This window comes from Coregonus clupeaformis, unplaced genomic scaffold (assembly GCF_020615455.1).
Source record: "Coregonus clupeaformis isolate EN_2021a unplaced genomic scaffold, ASM2061545v1 scaf0002, whole genome shotgun sequence".
Classification (NCBI taxonomy): Eukaryota; Metazoa; Chordata; class Actinopteri; order Salmoniformes; family Salmonidae; genus Coregonus; species Coregonus clupeaformis.
In genome coordinates this window covers 1964238-1989258 of record NW_025533457.1, presented here as the reverse complement: position 1 = coordinate 1989258, position 25021 = coordinate 1964238, and the positions used below count along the sequence as shown (strand labels likewise).

Here is a 25021-nt window from a genome sequence, read left to right as displayed (position 1 = left end):
ATGAAACGTTGATTTGAACCTTCAGGCGGCGCCCCACTGTCTGATTCCTATCGCCTGATTTCTGATGATTGTTGTCGATTATATGGACTGATTGGTTCTGTACGGCGGGCCCCCACACGTCATGAATTTGGCCACCAGGCGTGTCCGTATAGCTTCCCGCTGTAGCCAGCATACCTCAGTCAGCAGCCAACCTGCGTGCACAACAGCGCCGAGAAATCACTTTCGACATTATCATACTGAGGACTTCAGAAAGGCTCTCTGTATAACGTCGTTAACAGCGGTGCCTTTTCTGATTTTTCCTTTCGTGTAAAAAGGCAGCTCGTTTTCACAATGGCGACAGCTGCCAGTGCTGGCAGCGGCCCGGACCCCGGATCGGGCGCTGAGTTGGTCCGAGGACAGGTCTTCGATGTCGGGCCTCGCTACCACAATCTGTCGTATATCGGCGAGGGCGCCTATGGAATGGTGTGGTAAGAAATATTTTCATAGGTTCCAATGATGGCAGAAATGTTGCCACACGTTCGTTAACCAAGTTTGGTTACTTTGTGGATTTCAATGAGTAGAATTACCCGCTTCTTTACTGCAATATGGAATGTCATTTTGTTGGTGTTGACATGGCGCCTGCTAGTTCGCAGTGAGTGAAGGCACCTGTTGATTTTGGGTCGAAATTGTTTACATTTTAGTCATTTTAGCAGATGCTCTTATCCAGAGCGACTTACAGTTAGTGAGTGCATACATTTTCATACTGGCCCCCCATGGGAATCGAACCCACAACCCTGGCGTTGCAAGCGCCATACTCTACCAACTGAACTACACGGGACTACAGTTTACTGTAGGATTTGGCAACTCGGATCGATTTCATATTACATAAAAACTCATAACTCACATAGTGTTTGGCAAATGTATTTTATCCCATTTAACAGACTTTATGTTCATTTCGACTGTCTTCATCTACCAACTTTTATATTAGGAAAACATATTTCGGTCTTATCTGCCTGCTCAGCAGAACAATTTATCTGAATAACCACTGATCACAGATGAAAAATAAAATGCAAAACGCCTGAATGTCAAACTTGATTCAAGAGTTTTAGCAGTCAATTTGTCTTTAATTTAAAATAGGCCTGAAGAAAAGGCCACATTTTGTTAAAGATGCAATATGTAACTTTATAGGCGACCCAACCAAATACACATATACATGTTAGTTATAGATCTGTCATCCTCATTAAAAGCAAGTCTAAGAAGCGGTAGATCTGTTCTATGTGCACTATTTCTATGCTTCCCGTTAAGTTTCATTACATTTTAGTTTCTTTTTTTGCAAAATGTTACGTTGTTTGTACACCAGCTGAAAATACAATACTTTTTGGTAAATATATTTCAGTGGTAGATTGAACAGCGATTCTCTACACTATATATTATTGTTTTGTGACAAACTGAAATTAGGCAAAATATTTTTGCAACAAGGAAATGGCAGTGATTTCTGCATAGTGCAGCTTTAGGAGCCGCGACGCTCGGTCAGCACATTAACATGCATCGCTTTCGGTATGGTCTTGGAAGCACAAGGACCTTATCTTTCATATCAAATCAAATTTGATTTGTCACATGCTTCGAAAACAACAGGTGTAGACCTTACATTGAAATGCTGACTTACAAGCCCTTAACCAACAATGCAGTTTTAAGAAAAATAAGTGTTAAGTAAAAAAATAGATAAGTGAAAAATAAATAACTAATAAGTAAAATAACAGTAGCGAGGCTTTATACAGGGGTACCGGTACAGAGTCAATGTGCGGGGGCACCGTCTAGTCGAGGTAATTGAGGTAATATGTACATGTGGGTAGAGTTAAAGTGACTATGCATAGATAATAAACAGAGTAGCAGCAGCGTAATACGGGGGGACAATGCAAATAGTCCAGGTAGCCATGATTAGCTGTTCAGGAGTCTTATGGCTTGGGGGTAGAAGCTGTTAAGAAGCCTTTTGGACCTAGACTTGGCACTCCGGTACCGCTTGTCGTGCGGTAGCAGAGAGAACAGTCTATGACTAGGGTGGCTGGAGTAATTGACTATTTTTAGGGCCTTCCTCTGACACCGCCTGGTGTAGAGGTCCTGGATGACAGGGAGCTCGGCCCCAGTGATGTACTGGGCCGTACGCACTACCCTCTGTAGCGCCTTGCATTCTGAATAATTTTGATGTGATATGAAAGTAAAGGAGTTGTGTTTCTAGAACCGTACCGCAATTGAGAATCGATTCACGTCTTTAGATGGAGTATTTGGCTGTTTTGGCTTCCAGAACCAATTCACCCTTTTAAACAGAACATGTAAGGTCGTTGGTCTAGGGAGTAACGTTAGACTCCTTTAGTCTGTTATTGAGCAAGCTACAACAGAACACTGCAATCTGCCACTCTTAGCTCAAGGCAATGCATCATGAAGCAACACAACGACTGAACTGTATAAACCACAGGAGTTTAAAAGGCTCTGTGGACAGGACAGGAGGTACCATTCTATTTCTGAGATGGGTATCCAGTCTGCAGAGAGACGGTCATAAAGTTGTTCGTTGACGTTTTCAAAAGCAGGAGCGACACTCAACTAGCCTAGTATAGGGCTATCATTACATCACCCTGAAAAGAGAATCTCTCTCTCTCTCAAATCTCATGTTGCTTAGTCTTCAGCTCGCAGGCAGGCAGGAAGGAACTCGGATGTACACACTTTGTGGTTGTGTGCATTTAGCTCAGTGATAAATAGTGCAAGGTGTCAGTGAATGGTGAAATAAATAAAAAATAAATAAATAATGGAATCCCAGGAGCCGTGAGGAGACAGATCTTTCCGCTCCACTCAGTTGAAAGTGTGAAAGGAGGCACCCTATTTCAAATGGCACCCTATTCCCTACATAGAGCCCTGGTGTAAAGTAGTGCAACTCCATAGGGAATAGGGTGCCATTTGGGACACAGACCACATCTCAGTGGAGCCAGCCAGGCAGGGTGCAACACGACTCCCCTTGGAATGTTCTCTGCTTTACCAGCCTGCCCATCCCAGCCTCCCTCCCTCTGAGCAAACACACGTCCATCCTTCCTACTCACTCAGTCGCTCGCCTTTCCCTGTGTGAATACACACAAATATTTTCATACTGCTGCTAACTTTGGCGGGACAAAAAAAAAATGTGACTAGTCATTCTGCTGGTTTAGGTTGGATACATAGGTAGCTACTAGCTAGCCATCTCCAGAAAGAAAAGAAAAAACCTGTCTGTGACAGCCGCCGCAGTACTCCACTCGTGTGTGTTTGTACGAGTGTGGTGCGTGTCTGTCCTGCGATTCTGTAAGCAGGCTGGAATGTAGCATTGAGCTCTGGTGTGTGTGTGTGTGTGTGTGTTCGTCTGTGTGTGTGTGTGTGTGTGTGTTCGTCTGTGTGTGTGTGTGTGTGTTCGTCTGTGTGTATGTGTGTGTGTTCGTCTGTGTGTGTGTGTGTGTGTTCGTCTGTGTGTGTGTGTGTGTGTGTTCGTCTGTGTGTTTGTGTGTGTGTGTGTTCGTCTGTGTTCGTCTGTGTGTGTGTGTGTGTTCGTCTGTGTTCGTCTGTGTGTGTGTGTGTTTGTGTGTGTGTGTGTGTGTGTGTGTGTGTGTGTGTGTTCGTCTGTGTTCGTGTGTGTGTGTGTGTGTGTGTGTGTTCGTCTGTGTGTGTGTGTGTGTGTTCGTCTGTGTGTGTGTGTTCGTCTGTGTGTTCCAGTGGTGGTTCCTGTGTGCTGTGGGCAGCCCACATTGCTTCATGTCCGTTCAGTTCATAAAGTTTCACTGTTCTCTGTTAATCTGCAGGTGTTCTCTCTGTGGATTAGGCCACTACAGTCCCAGTCAATACAGGCAGTGCTTGACCTGGACTGAAATAGGTACTCATTTTGGGTCCCGGTACTGTTTGTATTTAGGAATATTTTATAAGACTATATTCTATAAGAGGTGCCAGAACTCAAGCAGGAACAGCACCATGAAGTGGTCAGAACCTGACGGCCTACACCGTAATATCAGGATGAACGATGGGCCATTTCCCGAACAACTTTAATGACGAATTTCTCTGAATGGGGGGAAGAAAACGACCACCAAATAATACATTACATAGGATGAAGAAACAATACTCCAAGCTGCATCTCCATACTACTTGTCAGACATGGAGAACTGATACTATACAGTGCATTCGTAAAAGTATTCAGATCCCTTGCCTTTTTCCACATTTTGTTACGCTACAGCCTTATTCAAAAATTGATTAAATCGTTTTTCTCCCCTCAATCTTCACACAATACCCCATAATGACAACACAAAAACAGGTTTTTAGACATTTTTGCAAATGTATAAAATGTTTTACTAAGTATACATAAGTATTCAGATCCTTTACGAAGTACTTTGTTGAAGCACCTTTGGCAGCGATTACAGCCTCGAGTCTTCTTGGGTATGACGCTACGAGCTTGGCACATCTGTATTTGGGGAGTTTCTCCCATTCTTCTCTGCAGATCCTCTCAAGCGCTGTCAGGTTGGATATGGAGTGTCGCTGCACAGCTATTTTCAGGTCTCTCCAGAGATGTTCAATCGGGTTCAAGTCCGGGCTCTGGCTGGGCCACTCAAGGACATTCAGAGACTTGTCCCGAAGCCACTCCTGCATTGTCTTGGCTGTGTGCTTAGGGTCGTTGTCCTGTTGGAAGGTGAACCTTTGCCCCAGTCTGAGGTCCTGAGCGCTCTGGAGCAGGTTTTCATCAAGGATCTCTCTGTACTTTGCTCTGTTCATCTTTCCCTCGAGCTTGACTAGTCTCCCAGTCCCTGCCGCTGAAAAACATCCCCACTGCATGATGCTGCCACCACCATGCTTCACCGTAGGGATGGTGCCAGGTTTCCTCCAGACGCAACGCTTGACATTCAGGCCAAAGAGTTCAATCTTGGTTTCATCAGACCAGAGAATCTTGTTTCTCATGGTCTGAGAGTCCTTTAGATGCCTTTTGGCAAACTCCAAGTGGGCTGCCATGTGCCTTTCACTGAGGAGTGGCTTCTGTCTGGCCACTCTACCATAAAGGCCTGATTGGTGGAGTGCTGCAGAGATGGTTGTCCTTCTGGAAGGTTCTCCCATCTCTACAGAGGAACTCTGGAGCTCTGTCAGTGACCATCAGGTTCTTGGTCACCTCCCTGAACAAGGCCTTTCTCCTCCGATTGCTCAGTTTGGCCGGTCGGCCAGCTCTAGGAAGAGTCTTGGTGGTTACAAACTTCTTCCATTTAAGAATGATGGAGGCCACTGTGTTCTTGGGGACCTTCAATGCTGCAGAAATGTTTTGGTACCCTTCCCCAGATCTGTGCCTCGACACAATCCTGTCTCGGAGCTCTACGGATAATTCCTTCGACCTCATGGCTTGGTTTCTGCTCTGACATGCACTGTCAACTGTGGGACCTTTTTATATAGACAGGTGTGCCTTTCCAAATCATGTCCAATCAATTGAATTTACAGCAGGTGGACACCAATCAAGTTGTAGAAACATCTGAAGGATGTTCAGTGGAAACAAGATGCACCTGAGCTCAATTTCGAGTCTCTTAGCAAAGGGTCTGAATACTTATGTAAATAAGGTATTTCTGTTTTTTTATTTGTAATACATTTGCAAAAATGTCTAAACCTGTTTTTGCTTTGTCATTATGGGGTATTGTGTGTAGATTGAGGACATCTTTTTTGTTTAACCCATTTTAAAATAAGGCTGCAACGTAACAAAATGTGGAACAAGGGAAGGGGACTGAATACTTTCCGAATGCACTGTATATTTCAGTGAGTTTTTTTCAAATCAACAAAGCATGCGAAGATTTTTTTTTGTTTTTGTTTGTTTCGAGTCAATTTGACATTTGCTCAGTACATTGTTTTCACTGAGGAAATGTATGAGTCCGCTGTTAATGATAATGCAGAGGATTTTCACAAGGTTGCTGTTGACGCACATCCCATGTTAAAGAGTTTAAGTATAGCCAATTGGAATTTGTGGTCTGTATATTTGATCATTTCATTGAGGATACCATCAAGACCACAGGCCTTTTTGGGTTGGAGGGTTGGTATTTTGTCCTGTAGTTGGAGAATCCAGTGGGTTCTGGTGGTCTTTTCATTTTTATTTATTTCTTTTGTACCCCTTTTTTCTCCACAATTTTCGTGAAATCCGATTGGTAGTTGTTAGTCTTGTCCCATCGCTGTAACTCCCGTATGGACTTGGGAGAGGCGAAGGTCGAGAGCCGTGCGTCCTCCGAAACAAGACCCCGCCAAGCCGTACTGCTTCTTGACACTGCTCGCTTAACCCGGAAGCCAGCCGCACCAACGTGTCGGAGGAAACGCTGTACAACTGGCGACCGTGTCAGGCGTGCATGCGCCCGGCCCGCCACAGGAGTCGCTAGAGAGCGATGTGACAAGGTCATCCCGGGCCGGCCAAACCCTCCTTTAACCCAGACGACGCTGGGCCAATTTGTGCGTCGCCTCACGGGTCTCCTGGTCGCGGCCGGCTGCGACACAACCCGGGATCTAACCTGGATCTGACGCCTCAGGGACTTAGACCGCTAAGCCACTCGGGAGGCCCATGGTTCTGGTAGTCTTTACTAGGTGATTGCAAGATTTGTATTTGATCATGTGTATGTTTTTGTTGTTTTGTTATAGAGCCAAATAGATTGGAGAAGTGGTTTATCCATACATCTCTGTTTTGGATAGATGGCTCTTCGTGTTTGTTTTAGTGTGTTCTAATTTCCCCAGAAGTGGTTAGATTCTATGGATTCTTCAATTACATTGAGCTGATTCTCTCTTGCTGTCTCGCTCAGATTCTAACCTTCTCTCTCTCTATCCCCCAGCTCTGCGTATTGCCGTGACAACAAGGTCCGCGTGGCGATAAAGAAGATCAGTCCGTTTGAGCACCAGACGTACTGCCAGAGGGCTCTGAGAGAAATTAAGATCCTACTGCGCTTCAAACATGAGAACATCATCAACATTAAGGAAATCATCCGTGTGCCCTCCATCGACCAGATGAAAGACGTGTATCCTTTACGTGATGATGTCAGGAAACCTGTTCATCACCACACACAGACATACAGTGGGGGAAAAAAAGTATTTAGTCAGCCACCAATTGTGCAAGTTCTCCCACTTAAAAAGATGAGAGAGGCCTGTAATTTTCATCATAGGTACACGTCAACTATGACAGACAAAATTGAGAAGAAAAAAATCCAGAAAATCACATTGTAGGATTTTTTATGAATTTATTTGCAAATATGGTGGAAAATAAGTATTTGGTCACCTACAAACAAGCAAGAATTCTGGCTCTCACAGACCTGTAACTTCTTCTTTAAGAGGCTCCTCTGTCCTCCACTCGTTACCTGTATTAATGGCACCTGTTTGAACTTGTTATCAGTATAAAAGACACCTGTCCACAACCTCAAACAGTCACACTCCAAACTCCACTATGGCCAAGACCTGTCAAAGGACACCAGAAACAAAATTGTAGACCTGCACCAGGCTGGGAAGACTGAATCTGCAATAATGCCGACAATAATAATGCCGACAAGCCAGTGTTTGTAGGATACACTGGCATGGGTGTTGTTAGGCCTGAGACGGCCAATATATCCTCCAAACACCGGCTTCGAGAACATTATCACTTTTATACAACGGGTTACCAACATATTTAAATAATGATTTATATATTTTAATTCAACGTTATTTTGAGGAATTTGTTCATAGTATTTCATCCTTCCACAAGATATAGTCCCGACACAAATCTAGGGTTGCTACCCAAACTGGCTGATTGTTCGTTCTTTCGGTTCGGTTACCTGAGACTCGACCCAGTCGTTCAGTATTTTTGTTCTATGGACGCGACCCAGTCGTTCGTTCTAAATGTTCCATTGCCATACTGGCTGGCAACGTTCTTATCCCTTGCTTGCTAGCTAGCCAACTACGGCTAACACAGTCAGGTCAAACAGTGCAGTCAGAATAACAACAGTAGCTGTGTTTGTTTAAGCTGTTTTCTAGTGACATTTATTTGGATACATCCACAACAATGAGCTAATGAGGTGTGATTTCACCTGGCATAGAAAATGTGCTCTCTCATCAGGACACTGTTGTTCAGAGGAGCTAGCCAACAACACAGCTAACACAATCACTTCAAACTGAAGCTGGAAAGAAACTAGCTGCACTTCGTTTTGTTTAACCTTTTTTCTATTGCCATTTCTTTGTATATATCCATAAAAAGGATGCCAGCTGATTCATGATTTCGACTGGCTGAGAAAAGCTGTCTGTCTGTCTGTCTCGTCCCGACAAGTTCAAACAGAGCAAAAATAAATAGTGGAGATCAAGTTTTATAAATTGCCCGGCTGGGTTGATGAGACAGTCAGATGGAACAGAATAAATGGGCATTTTAACGTTATAGATTTAACCTGTGGTAACTTGTGGAATAAGACACCGGCTGGAATGCGGTTTTAACAATTCAGGATGTATATCACCATGTTACAACACACTGTTCAAGCATTTCACTACACCCTCAATAACATCTGCTAAACACATGTATGTGACCAATAAAATTGGATTTGATTTGAAGTATACCACCATGTAACAACACACTGAAGTATATCAAATCAAATGTTATATAATAAATAAATGTGCCGAATACAACGGGTGTAGACCTTACAGTGAAATGCTTACTTACAAGCCCTTAACCAACAATGCAGTTTTAAGAAAAATAAGTGTTAAGTAAAAAAAATAGATAAGTGAAAAATAAATAACTAATAATTAAAATAACAGTAGCGGGGCTTTATACAGGGGTACCGGTACAGAGTCAATGTGTGGGGGCACCGGCTAGTTGAGGTAGTTGAGGTAATATGTAGATGTGGGTAGAGTTAAAGTGACTATGCATAGATAATTAACAGAGTAGCAGCAGCGTAAAAAGATGGGGTGGGGGGGCAGTGCAAATAGTCCGGGTAGCCATGATTAGCTGTTCAGGAGTCTTATGGCTTGGGGGTAGAAGCTGTTGAGAAGTCTTTTGGACCTAGACTTGGCACTCCGGTACCGCTTGCCGTGCGGTAGCAGAGAGAACAGTCTATGACTAGGGTGGCTGGAGTAATTGACTATTTTTAGGGCCTTCCTCTGACACCGCCTGGTGTAGAGGTCCTGGATGACAGGGAGCTCGGCCCCAGTGATGTACTGGGCCGTACGCACTACCCTCTGTAGTGCCTTGCATTCGGAGGCCGAACAGCTGCCATACCAGGCGGTGATGCAACCAGTCAGGATGCTCTCGATGGTGCAGCTGTAGAACTTTTTGAGGATCTGAGGACCCATGCCAAATCTTTTCAGTCTCCTGAGGGGGAATAGGCGTTGTCGTACCCTCTTCACGACTGTCTTGGTGTGTTTGGACCATGATAGTTGTTTGGTGATGTGGACACCAAGGAACTTGAAACTCTCAACCTGCTCCACTACATCCCCGTCGATGAGAATGGGGGCGTGCTCAGTTTTCATAACTGTGACCTTTAATTGCCTCCCGTCTGTAAGCTGTTAGTGTCTTAACGACCGTTCCACAGGTGCATGTTCATTAATTGTTCATGGTTCATTGAACAAGCATGAGAAACAGTGTTTAAACCCTTTACAATGAAGATCTGTGAAGTTATTTGGATTTTTACGAATTATCTTTGAAAGACATGGTCCTGAAAAAGGGACATTTCATTTTTTGCTGCGTTTATATATCACCATGTAACAACACACTGAAGTATGTCACCATGTGACTTTTTCCAAATGTTGTTACAGCCTGAATTCAAAATAGATTAAATATGTATTTTCTCACCCATCTACACACAATACCCCATAATGACAAAATGAAAAAATATTACCACATTTTGTTGAATTTGAAATGCAGAAATATTGTATTTACATAAGTATTCACACCCCTGAGTCAATACATGTTAGAATCACCTTTGGCAGAGATCTACAGCTGTGAGTCTTTCTGGGTAAGTCTCTTGGCCGAGAGTTTTCTTTTGCGAGACTTTTGCAAACCGGAACTCTCAATTTTTAACACGTTTTAGATCCAGATCTAAATCACACAGCTGACCAAATTACGCAAGATTTGAGTTCTGGGTTAACTGAGATTAGGGATTGGCTGTTGTTCCTGAAGTGTGTAACCCAGCTAATGAAGACAGACCTGTACAAGCTGAGCGTTAGATCTAACACCATAACATGGGTCCTATTGGGGTTAAGATGTTGTCCCTCCCAGTCCCAATCTAGCAGATTCCTTAACCCCTTGTCTCCTAGCTACATAGTGCAAGACCTGATGGAGACAGACCTGTACAAGCTGGTGAAGACTCAGCACCTGAGCAACGATCACATCTGTTACTTCCTGTACCAGATCCTGAGAGGCCTGAAGTACATCCACTCTGCGAACGTCCTGCACCGCGACCTCAAACCCTCCAACCTCCTGCTCAATACCGCCTGTGATCTAAAGGTACTGAACCCTGACCCCTGACCCTAACGTCCTGCACCGCGACCTCAAACCCTCCAACCTGCTGCTCAATACCGCCTGTGATCTAAAGGTACTGACCCCTGACCCCTGACCCCTGACCCTAACGTCCTGCACCGTGACCTCAAACCCTCCAACCTGCTGCTCAATACCGCCTGTGATCTAAAGGTACTGAACCCTGACCCCTGACCCTAACGTCCTGCACCGTGACCTCAAACCCTCCAACCTGCTGCTCAATACCGCCTGTGATCTAAAGGTACTGAACCCTGACCCCTGACCCTAACGTCCTGCACCGTGACCTCAAACCCTCCAACCTCCTGCTCAATACCGCCTGTGATCTAAAGGTACTGAACCCTGACCCCTGACCCTAACGTCCTGCACCGCGACCTCAAACCCTCCAACCTGCTGCTCAATACCGCCTGTGATCTAAAGGTACTGAACCCTGACCCCTGACCCCTGACCCTAACGTCCTGCACCGCGACCTCAAACCCTCCAACCTCCTGCTCAATACCGCCTGTGATCTAAAGGTACTGAACCCTGACCCCTGACCCCTGACCCTAACGTCCTGCACCGCGACCTCAAACCCTCCAACCTCCTGCTCAATACCGCCTGTGATCTAAAGGTACTGAACCCTGACCCCTGACCCCTGACCCTAACGTCCTGCACCGCGACCTCAAACCCTCCAACCTCCTGCTCAATACCGCCTGTGATCTAAAGGTACTGACCCCTGACCCCTGACCCTAACGTCCTGCACCGCGACCTCAAACCCTCCTACAAGGGGAGAACGACTGTCCCCTCTAATTGAAGCCACGGAAGTTCAAGGCCGATCACGGTACTGCAGACATTGTTAGCAGAAAACAGTTATAGTTGATGGCGAGAATGGCAATCTTTGAGTAAGTGAAACATTTTTTAGAAGACAATTGTCGTACCAATAATGGCTTTTAATACACCAGATGTATGTCCTTGAACAGATTATTTTAAAATCGCACACAGAAGCAGTTCTAAGGATAATTGAGTTGCTAATGGCAGCCTGCAGTACCCTGGTCGGCCTTCAACTGGAGTCACTCAATGAGAGGGGGCAGCACTGAGCTAGCCTGCAACATCACTTCCTGGAGTAGCTCAAACTGCGCATGTTATGTCCATGAGACGTCATCTTAACCGACTTCATTTGGCGTCAATGCGCTATTGAATGCTGATGTGATCGATGGCTTTGTCCATTCACATATATACAGTCTGCCTCCAATCTGCTGCGGCCTCGAACCCCTGACCTTATCTCAGGAGTTGTCAAACTTGTTTGACCCTTGACCCCATTTAGAAAATATCTAAATTCTCGTGACCCCAAAAATGTGAAAATAATAATGTAATCAACAGCCAAAGTTTACTTTTTTTTTAGGGGGGGGGCTTTTACTAAATGTTCTGACTATTTCTGATTATTTTCTTACCACCACTAATGAGATGAGGTTGATGCATTTTGCGTCGGAGCTTCTCTCAAAATCAGGGGGCGTGGTCGATAGTGATCTCCTAATCTCTGCTCCAACCTGGATCCATATTAATGCAGATGAGATTCCAGCTATGAGCTGGAGAAAGGTACAGTTACGTCATTTAGCAGACGCTCTTATCCAGAGCGACTTACAGGAGCAAATTAGGGTTACTTGCTCAAGGGCACATCGACAGATTTTTTACCTATTCGGCTCGGGGATTAGAACCAGCGACCTTTCGGTTACTGGCACAACGCTCTTAACCACTAAGCTACCTGCCGCCCTGTAACAAATATTGTGCTAGTTCCACTTTAAAAAATGGAGTCTATTTGCATCAGCTTTTTGAGTATTTCCAACATTATGTATTTTTACATATAATATACTCACAAACACTAATATATTAAGTCCAGCGGAAAAAAAAGTCTATCCAACTTTAATTTGATCAAATCCAGAACTGTTATTTTACATTTAGATGTACTTCATCTTTCTGATTAGTTACTTTCGTTGATGGTGTCTTGGTGTTAACCATGGCTATATGTATTTCATCGTTGAGACATTTTGATCCACTATAGCAGGAATTGTTGAGCGCAGTGCTAATTCCACTAGCTGGAGGTGACGGTGTAGCTTGATGCATTAGCCTCTGTCAAGAGTGGTAGCATGATCTAACGAATGGTGAGAATGGGACGTCAATTCATCATGGAACGTTAATTTGCTCGACGGTTTTGATATCCATTAATCATTATCCATTACACCTCATAGCATATCAAACTGTTCCAATAATAATGATTTCCTCTGAATCCACTGATTCGGTCACTCATCTGTAGAATGTTTTTATATTTCTCCTGCATGCTTGCATTCAGTTCCTTCAGTTTCCCAAATATGAGCGTCTGCTAAATGACGTAAATGTAAATGTAATGTGTGTTACATAGGCAAGGAGACGTTTTTATTTTCAATAACAGTTCCTCTTTTTAATTCATAAAAAAAAAAAATATATCATATCTCTCCCCCTCTAACCACCGAGCCTCGGTGCGAAATAGAACATTGTCATGCTCTGATACCATATCTTCACACAGTGGATGTGGTTTGATGTAGTTTACAATCCAAGTTACCTGCTGCAGTGTATCTCTTGAGTTCTGCGCTCAACTCTTGCCTCTAGTTGCTCATACAATGCGTCGATATGGCAGAGTGCAGAGGCCTGCCCGCCGGCCCGCTGTAGATGAGCCCCATCTGTGCAAAACCCACCATTCCATCCCAATATGGCCACGCAGCTCACCGAACCCACCATTCCATCCCAATATAGCCACGCAGCTCACCGAACCCACCATTCCATCCCAATATAGCCACGCAGCTCACCGAACCCACCATTCCATCCCAATATGGCCACGCAGCTCACCGAACCCACCATTCCATCCCAATATAGCCACGCAGCTCACCGAACCCACCATTCCATCCCAATATAGCCACGCAGCTCACCGAACCCACCATTCCATCCCAATATGGCCACGCAGCTCACCGAACCCACCATTCCATCCCAATATAGCCACGCAGCTCACCGAACCCACCATTCCATCCCAATATAGCCACGCAGCTCACCGAACCCACCATTCCATCCCAATATGGCCACGCAGCTCACCGAACCCACCATTCCATCCCAATATGGCCACGCAGCTCACCGAACCCACCATTCCATCCCAATATGGCCACGCAGCTCACCGAACCCACCATTCCATCCCAATATGGCCACGCAGCTCACCGAACCTACCATTCCATCCCAATATGGCCACGCAGCTCACCGAACCCACCATTCCATCCCAATATAGCCACGCAGCTCACCGAACCCACCATTCCATCCCAATATAGCCACGCAGCTCACCGAACCCACCATTCCATCCCAATATGGCCACGCAGCTCACCGAACCCACCATTCCATCCCAATATAGCCACGCAGCTCACCGAACCCACCATTCCATCCCAATATGGCCACGCAGCTCACCGAACCCACCATTCCATCCCAATATGGCCACGCAGCTCACCGAACACCTGTGCCATTTCATGCTCGGGAATTGTGAGACAGAACAATGTCCTCATGAATAGCGTCCCCCGACATGTATAGCGGACAAAAGTCAATGCATGGGCATGTCAGCCCTCACAGCTAACGTCCATCTGGAGAGCGTAAGGTGGGGAGTTTGAGTCGTTCAGTCAGTTTCCTCTTCATTGCTAGCTACAGCATACATTCTTCCATTCACAGTGTTATCTGACAAAGGCATTGATGTGAGTTTCTGTGCCTCTGCTTTCCCACTGGTAATATTAGTCTCTGCAGTAGTGTGTGGTTTCATTGCCTGTGCTATACGATAGCTAACCTAGTGATGCCTTCTGGGTAGTCATGGCCTATACGATAGCTGGCCAGGCATGGCCTTTTTCAATTGTAGCTGTTGCTTATTTACCTTTTGGCATGTTCCTGGTGTCAAGGTGCTGTTTAAGCTAGTTGGGCTTCATGTTCTCACGTTTTCGGATATTTCCACACGAGGCATTTTGGCTTTTCCTCATTGTTTTCACTGATGCTAGTGAAGCCATATTCAAGGTAGGTTTCGCTTGATGTACCGAACTAGCTGAGGAGGATAAACTGTTTGCAGCGTCGTAGCGGGCCAAGCCATTTACGATGGGAATGATTCAAGTGCAACGATCTAAGGGCACTTCATATGGTAGAAATTTACTTTGTTAAGCGTGCTTCGGCATTTTCCATGTTGACTTTCTCTAAACCCTCCTCTCTCCCCTCCTCTCCTCTCTCCCATCCTCTCCTCACTAACATCCTCTCCTCACTAACATCCTCTCCTCACTAACATCCTCTCCTCACTAACATCCTCTCATCACTAACATCCTCACCTCACTAACATCCTCTCATCACTAACATCCTCTCCTCACTAACATCCTCTCCTCACTCCCATCCTCTCATCACTAACATCCTCTCCTCACTAACATCCTCTCCTCACTAACATCCTCTCATCACTAACATCCTCTCCTCACTAACATCCTCTCCTCACTAACATCCTTCTCTCTCTCTCTCTCTCTCTCTCGCTCTCTCGCTCTCTCGCTCTCTCGCTCTCTCGCTCTCTCGCTCTCTCGCTCTCTCGCTCTCTCGCTCTCTCGCTCTCTCGCTCTCTCGCTCTCTCGCTCTCTCGCTCTCTCGCTCTCTCGCTCTCTCGCTCTCTCTCTCCTTAGATCTGTGACTTTGGTCTGGCGCGTGTGGCTGACCCGGACCATGACCACACAGGCTTCCTGACGGAGTACGTAGCGACTCGCTGGTACCGGGCGCCTGAGATCATGCTCAACTCCAAGGTTAGCGCCACCTGGTGGCCAGACAGATAAATGCAACATCTCAATGCACAACAACACACCATAACAGTAGACCACTGCTTTTCAACCTTTTTCCTTGCCCAGGGATCCCCAACCAGGCAAACCGGTGACCGCGATCATATGTTAGTAAAAATATATATCACGTTTTATCAGGTGAATGATCATTAAAGTAAAAGTATTCCACATTTTAAAATTAATAGATTTGTTGGACAGTTTCATTATATGTTGACCTCCCCACAGTTCCTTGGAAGAGGAAGTGTGAACTCTAACATAGTATATTAGCTAGAAAGGTCTAGTAAACTATACGGTCTATTAGCTAGAAAGGTATCTTGGTGGCCTGGAGAAATGTGTTGCTGTTTTCAAAGCAATATTGATGGGGGTTACTAGTAAGAATTAAATCAATGTATGAGGAGTTGACAGGGTTTTTCATGTTTAGCTGTGTGGGTTTTGAGATCAATTGAGTCATTCAAATCAATGCATATACTCCCGGGATAGCCAGTTTTATCAGGGAGTCCTACTGAGACCAAGGTCTCTTTTTACAGATGAGCCCTGAATTACAGAAAATACACACATCAATATAAATACAAAATACAAGCAGAAAGAAAAACAGTCATAAAAAAACACATTTATCAGTAATAAGGTCCTCCATCAGCTTTCTGAGTTGCCCTACACCAGAACATCACATTTAAAAACATTTTGAAGATTGTTCCACAAATAAGTTGCAAGAAAGGTAAATCAGCTTTTAGTTAACTCAGTGGTGACCAAAGGAATTTCCGGAGTTAGCCATCCCTGAGACCGGGTGTGGTAACTCGTATGTCTAAAGTTTAGCAATGATGTTAGGTACAGTGGGAGTTTTTGTAAAAGGGCTTTATAAATGAAAACCTAGCAATGGATCAACCTACGTGACCTCGAAGAGGGCCAACCAACTGTCTGGTAGAGAATACAGTGATGAGTACTAAAATCATCGCCCGTAATAAAGCGCAGTACGCTGTGATAAACAGCATCTAACGGCTTTAATGAAGTGGCTGCTGCATTCATATAGATGATGTCACCTCAGTCTAGGACTGATAGGAATATCGACTGAATAATCTGCTTTCTACTATTTAGCGAGAGGCAGGACCTGTTTCTATAGAAGATGCCCATTTTTATTCTCAGCTTCTTAACTAACTCATCAATATTTTACATTTTAGTCATTTAGCAGACGCTCTTATCCAGAGCGACTTACAGTGAGGGAAAAAAGTATTTGATCCCCTGCTGATTTTGTACGTTTGCCCACAGACAAAGACATGATCAGTCTATAATTTGAATGGTAGTTTTATTTGAACAGTGAGAGACAGAATAACAACAAAACAATCCAGAAAAACGCATGCCAAAAATGTTATACAGTGGGGAGAACAAGTATTTGATACACTGCCGATTTTGCAGGTTTTCCTACTTACAAAGCATGTAGAGGTCTGTCATTTTTATCATAGGTACACTTCAACTGTGAGAGACGGAATCTAAAATCCAGAAAATCACATTGTATGATTTTTAAGTAATTCATTTGCATTTTATTGCATGACATAAGTATTTGATCACCTACCAACCAGTAAGAATTCCAGCTCTCACAGACCTGTTAGTTTTTCTTTAAGAAGCCCTCCTGTTCTCCACTCATTACCTGTATTAACTGCACCTGTTTGAACTCGTTACCTGTATAAAAGACACCTGTCCACACACTCAATCAAACAGACTCCAACCTCTCCACAATGGCCAAGACCAGAGAGCTCTGTAAGGACATCAGGGATAAAATTGTAGACCTGCACAAGGCTGGGATGGGCTACAGGACAATAGGCAAGCAGCTTGGTGAGAAGGCAACAACTGTTGGCGCAATTATTAGAAAATGGAAGAAGTTCAAGATGACGGTCAATCACCCTCGGTCTGGAGCTCCATGCAAGATCTCACCTCGTGGGGCATCAATGATCATGAGGAAGGTGAGGGATCAGCCCAAAACTACACGGCAGGACCTGGTCAATGACCTGAAGAGAGCTGGGACCACAGTCTCAAAGAAAATCATTAGTAACACACTACGCCGTCATGGATTAAAATCCTGCAGCGCACGCAAGGTCCACCTGCTCAAGCCAGCGCATGTCCAGGCCCGTCTGAAGTTTGCCAATGACCATCTGGATGATCCAGAGGAGGAATGGGAGAAGGTCATGTGGTCTGATGAGACAAAAATAGAGCTTTTTGGTCTAAACTCCACTCGCCGTGTTTGGAGGAAGAAGAAGGATGAGTACAACCCCAAGAACACCATCCCAACCGTGAAGCATGGAGGTGGAAACATCATTCTTTGGGGATGCTTTTCTGCAAAGGGGACAGGACGACTGCACCGTATTGAGGGTAGGATGGATGGGGCCATGTATCGCAAGATCTTGGCCAACAACCTCCTTCCCTCAGTAAGAGCATTGAAGATGGGTCGTGGCTGGGTCTTCCAGCATGACAACGACCCGAAACACACAGCCAGGGCAACTAAGGAGTGGCTCCGTAAGAAGCATCTCAAGGTCCTGGAGTGGCCTAGCCAGTCTCCAGACCTGTCCCCAATAGAACATCTTTGGAGGGAGCTGAAAGTCTGTATTGCCCAGCGACAGCCCCGAAACCTGAAGGATCTGGAGAAGGTCTGTATGGAGGAGTGGGCCAAAATCCCTGCTGCAGTGTGTGCAAACCTGGTCAAGACCTACAGGAAACGTATGATCTCTGTAATTGCAAACAATATTTGGTACAGAAACCTTTAAGTTCTGCTTTTCTGATGTATCAAATACTTATGTCATGTAATAAAATGCAAATTAATTACTTAAAAATCATACAATGTGATTTTCTGGATTTTTGTTTTAGATTCCGTCTCTCACAGTTGAAGTGTACCTATGATGAAAATTACAGACCTCTACATGCTTTGTAAGTAGGAAAACCTGCAAAAGCGGCAGTGTATCAAATACTTGTTCTCCCCACTGTAAATTGATTTGCATTTTAACGAGGGAAATAAGTATTTGACGCCTCTGCAAAACCTGACTTAGTACTTGGTGGCAAAACCCTTGTTGGCAATCACAGAGGTCAGACGTTTCTTGAAGTTGGCCACCAGGTTTGCACACATCTCAGGAGGGATTTTGTCCCACTCCTCTTTGCAGATCTTCACCAAGTCATTAAGGTTTCGAGGCTGACGTTTGGCAACTCGAACCTTCAGCTCCATCCACAGATTTTCTATGGGATTAAGGTCTGGAGACTGGCTAGGCCACTCCAGGACCTTAATGTGCTTCTTCTTGAGCCACTCCTTTGTTGCCTTGGCCGTGTGTTTTGGGTCATTGTCATGCTGGAATACCCATCCACGACCCATTTTCAATGCCCTGGCTGAGGGAAGGAGGTTCTCACCCAACATTTGACGGTACATGGCCCCGTCCATCGTCCCTTTGATGCGGTGAAGTTGTCCTGTCCCCTTAGCAGAAAAACACCCCCAAAGCATAATGTTTCCACTTCCATGTTTGACAGTGGGAATGGTGTTCTTGGGGTCATAGGCAGCATTCCTCCTCCTCCAAACACGGCGAGTTGAGTTGACGCCAAAGAGCTCGATTTTGGTCTCATCTGACCACAACATTTTCACCCAGTTCTCCTCTGAATCATTCAGATGTTCATTGGCAAACTTCAGACGGGCCTGTATATGTGGTTTCTTGAGCAGGGGGACCTTGCGGGCGCTGCAGGATTTCAGTCCTTCGTGGCGTAGTGTGTTACCAATTGTTTTCTTGGTGACTATGGTCCCAGCTGCCTTGAGATCATTGACAAGATCCTCCCGTGTAGTTCTGGGCTGATTCCTCACCATTCTCATGATCATTGCAACTCCACGAGGTGAGATCTTGCATGGAGCCCCAGGCTGAGGGAGATTGACAGTTATTTTGTGTTTCTTCCATTTGCGAATAATCGCACCAACTGTTGTCACCTTCTCACCAAGCTGCTTGGTGATGGTCTTGTAGCCCATTCCAGCCTTGCGTAGGTCTACAATCTTGTCCCTGACATCCTTGGAGAGGATGGTCTTGGCCATGGTGGAGAGTTTGGAATCTGATTGATTGATTGCTTCTGTGGACAGGTGTCTTTTATACAGGTAACAAGCTGAGATTAGGAGCACTCCCTTTTAAGAGTGTGCTCCTAATCTCAGCTCATTACCTGTATAAAAGACACCTGGGAGCCAGAAATCTTTCTGATTTGAGATGGGGACAAATACTTATTTCCCTCATTAAAATGCAAATCAATTTATAACATTTTTGACATGTGTTTTTCTGGATTTTTTTGTTGTTATTCTGTCTCTCACTGTTCAAATAAACCTACCATAAAAATTATAGACTGATCATGTCTTTGTCAGTGGGCAAACGTACAAAATCAGCAGGGGATCAAATACTTTTTTCCCTCACTGTAGGTGCATTAGCCCAAACCCCCCTATGAGATTTAAAGTCAGATGGGGTGTTCAGCTCATTCCCATCAGAGCTAACAGGCATAGGGTCATCTTAAACTATTTGTTGAGTGACCTGAGACTTTGCCAAGGTCCCTGGCCAACCACGTGAGAGCAGAGCAGAGCAGACCTCCCTCAAGCTGCTAGATGCAGGAGCTGGGGTGGGAACGGGGAGAGCTCAGTCCACAACATCACAATGGTATCCACGATAGTATTCTGTTTTGCATCTATTGATGTTAATAAAATAACTTTCACACAATTTCTTTCCTTAAATTACGCAGACCCCCTGCAGTAGGGTCCCCAGTTTGAAAACCCCTGCACTAGACAACTGCTCAGTGCACCACATCATAACACTATATAACACACCACCCCTGTATTCGTCTACACTACACACCACCCCTGTATTAGTCTACATTACACACCACCCCTGTATTAGTCTACACTACACACCACCCCTGTATTAGTCTACACTACACACCACCCCTGTATTAGTCTACACTACACTACACACCACCCCTGTATTAGTCTACACTACTCTACACACCACGCCTGTATTAGTCTACATTACACACCACCCCTGTATTAGTCTACATTACACACCACCCCTGTATTAGTCTACACTACACACCACCCCTGTATTAGTCTACATTACACACCACCCCTGGAATAGTCTACACTACACACCACCCCTGTATTAGTCTACACTACACACCACCCCTGTATTAGTCTACATTACACACCACCCCTGTATTAGTCTACATTACACACCACCCCTGTATTAGTCTACACTACACACCACCCCTGTATTAGTCTACATTACACACCACCCCTGTATTAGTCTACACTACACACCACCCCTGTATTAGTCTACACTACATTACACACCACCCCTGGATTAGTCTACACTACACACCACCCCTGTATTAGTCTACACTACACACCACCCCTGTATTAGTCTACACTACATTACACACCACCCCTGGATTAGTCTACACTACACACCACCCCTGGATTAGTCTACACTACACACCACCCCTGTATTAGTCTACATTACACACCACCCCTGTATTAGTCTACACTACACACCACCCCTGTATTAGTCTACACTACACTACACACCACCCCTGTATTAGTCTACATTACACACCACCCCTGTATTAGTCTACATAACACACCACCCCTGTATTAGTCTACACTGCACACCACCCCTGTATTAGTCTACACTACACACCACCCCTGTATTAGTCTACACTACACACCACCCCTGGATTAGTCTACACTACACTACACACCACCCCTGGATTAGTCTACACTACACTACACACCACCCCTGTATTAGTCTACACTACACACCACCCCTGTATTAGTCTACACTACACACCACCCCTGTATTAGTCTACACTACACTACACACCACCCCTGTATTAGTCTACACTACACTACACACCACCCCTGTATTAGTCTACACTACACACCACCCCCGTATTAGTCTACACTACACTACACACCACCCCTGTATTAGTCTACATTACACACCACCCCTGTATTAGTCTACACTACACTACACACCACCCCTGTATTAGTCTATACTACACTACACACCACCCCTGTATTAGTCTACACTACACTACACACCACCCCTGTATTAGTCTACATTACACACCACCCCTGTATTAGTCTACACTACACTACACACCACCCCTGTATTAGTCTACACTACACTACACACCACCCCTGTATTAGTCTACACTACACTACACACCACCCCTGTATTAGTCTACACTACACTACACACCACCCCTGTATTAGTCTACACTACACTACACACCACCCCTGTATTAGTCTACATTATACACCACCCCTGTATTAGTCTACACTACACACCACCCCTGTATTAGTCTACACTACACACCACCCCTGTATTAGTCTACACTACACTACACACCACCCCTGTATTAGTCTACACTACTCTACACACCACGCCTGTATTAGTCTACATTACACACCACCCCTGTATTAGTCTACATTACACACCACCCCTGTATTAGTCTACACTACACACCACCCCTGTATTAGTCTACATTACACACCACCCCTGTATTAGTCTACACTACACATCACCCCTGTATTAGTCTACACTACATTACACACCACCCCTGGATTAGTCTACACTACACACCACCCCTGTATTAGTCTACACTACACACCACCCCTGTATTAGTCTACACTACATTACACACCACCCCTGGATTAGTCTACACTACACACCACCCCTGTATTAGTCAACATTACACACCACCCCTGTATTAGTCTACACTACACACCATCCCTGAATTAGTCTACACTACATAACACACCACCCCTGTATTAGTCTACACTACACACCACCCCTGTATTAGTCTACACTACACTACACACCACCCCTGTATTAGTCTACATTACACACCACCCCTGTATTAGTCTACACTACACTACACACCACCCCTGTATTAGTCTACACTACACTACACACCACCCCTGTATTAGTCTACACTACACTACACACCACCCCTGTATTAGTCTACACTACACTACACACCACCCCTGTATTAGTCTACACTACACACCACCCCTGTATTAGTCTACACTACACTGCACACCACCCCTGTATTAGTCTACATTACACACCACCCCTGTATTAGTCTACACTTCACTACACACCACCCCTGTATTAGTCTACACTACACTACACACCACCCCTGTATTAGTCTACACTACACTACACACCACCCCTGTATTAGTCTACATTACACACCACCCCTGTATTAGTCTACACTACACACCACCCCTGTATTAGTCTACACTACACTACACACCACCCCTGTATTAGTCTACACTACACTACACACCACCCCTGTATTAGTCTACACTACATAACACCCCACCCCTGTATTAGTCTACACTACACACCACCCCTGTATTAGTCTACACTACACACCACCCCTGTATTAGTCTACATTACACACCACCCCTGTATTAGTCTACACTACACTACACACCACCCCTGTATTAGTCTACACTACACTACACACCACCCCTATATTAGTCTACACTACACTACACACCACCCCTGTATTAGTCTACACTACACTACACACCACCCCTGTATTAGTCTACACTACACACCACCCCTGTATTAGTCTACACTACACACCACCCCTGTATTAGTCTACACTACACACCACCCCTGTATTAGTCTACACTACACTACACACCACCCCTGTATTAGTCTACATTACACACCACCCCTGTATTAGTCTACACTACACTACACACCACCCCTGTATTAGTCTACACTACACTACACACCACCCCTGTATTAGTCTACACTACACTACACACCACCCCTGTATTAGTCTACACTACACTACACACCACCCTGTATTAGTCTACACTACACTACACACCACCCCTGTATTAGTCTACACTACACTACACACCACCCCCTGTATTAGTCTACACTACACTACACACCACCCCTGTATTAGTCTACACTTCACTACACACCACCCCTGTATTAGTCTACACTACACTACACACCACCCCTGTATTAGTCTACACTACACTACACACCACCCCTGTATTAGTCTACACTACACACCACCCCTGTATTAGTCTACACTACACTACACACCACCCCTGTATTAGTCTACACTACACACCACCCCTGTATTAGTCTACACTACACTACACACCACCCCTGTATTAGTCTACATTACACACCACCCCTGTATTAGTCTACACTACACTACACACCACCCCTGTATTAGTCTACATTACACACCACCCCTGTATTAGTCTACATTACACACCACCCCTGGATTAGTCTACACTACACCACCCATGTATTAGTCTACACTACACTACACACCACCCCTGTATTAGTCTACATTACACACCACCCCTGTATTAGTCTACATTACACACCACCCCTGGATTAGTCTACACTACACCACCCATGTATTAGTCTACACTACACTACACACCACCCCTGTATTAGTCTACATTACACACCACCCCTGTATTAGTCTACATTGCACACCACCCCTGTATTAGTCTACATTGCACACCACCCCTGTATTAGTCTACACTACACACCACCCCTGTATTAGTCTACACTACACTACACACCACCCCTGTATTAGTCTACACTACACTACACACCACCCCTGTATTAGTCTACACTACACACCACCCCTGTATTAGTCTACATTGCACACCACCCCTGTATTAGTCTACACTACACACCACCCCTGTATTAGTCTACACTACACACCACCCCTCTATTAGTCTACACTACACACCACCCCTGTATTAGTCTACACTACATTACACACCACCCCTGTATTAGTCTACATTACACACCACCCCTGTATTAGTCTACACTACACTACACACCACCCCTGTATTAGTCTACATTACACACCACCCCTGTATTAGTCTACACTACACTACACACCACCCCTGTATTAGTCTACACTACACACCACCCCTGTATTAGTCTACATTACACACCACCCCTGTATTAGTCTACACTACACACCACCCCTGTATTAGTCTACACTACACACCACCCCTGTATTAGTCTACATTACACACCACCCCTGTATTAGTCTACACTACACACCACCCCTGTATTAGTCTACACTACATTACACACCACCCCTGTATTAGTCTACACTACACACCACCCCTGTATTAGTCTTCACTACATTACACACCACCCCTGGATTAGTCTACACTACACACCACCCCTGGATTAGTCTACACTACACACCACCCCTGTATTAGTCTACATTACACACCACCCCTGTATTAGTCTACACTACACACCACCCCTGTATTAGTCTACACTACATAACACACCACCCCTGTATTAGTCTACACTACACACCACCCCTGTATTAGTCTACACTACACTACACACCACCCCTGTATTAGTCTACATTACACACCACCCCTGTATTAGTCTACACTACACTACACACCACCCCTGTATTAGTCTACACTACACTACACACCACCCCTGTATTAGTCTACACTACACTACACACCACCCCTGTATTAGTCTACACTACACTACACACCACCCCTGTATTAGTCTACACTACACACCACCCCTGTATTAGTCTACATTACACTACACACCACCCCTGTATTAGTCAACATTACACACCACCCCTGTATTAGTCTACACTACACTACACACCACCCCTGTATTAG

General features: G+C 45.0%; 1 protein-coding gene across 1 annotated transcript in view; it reads left to right on the top strand.

Annotated features, from left to right (window-relative positions):
* Nucleotides 1–15: 15 nt before the first annotated feature.
* mapk1 (mitogen-activated protein kinase 1) overlaps nt 16–25021 on the top strand; it is a 57949-nt gene continuing 32943 nt past the window's right edge. The window contains exons 1-4 of the mRNA XM_041835948.2: nt 16–467; nt 6822–7004; nt 10255–10444; nt 15157–15273. Of these exons, the coding sequence (XP_041691882.1) occupies nt 331–467; nt 6822–7004; nt 10255–10444; nt 15157–15273 (627 nt within the window). The 5' untranslated portion in view covers nt 16–330. The remainder of the gene's footprint in view (nt 468–6821; nt 7005–10254; nt 10445–15156; nt 15274–25021) is intronic.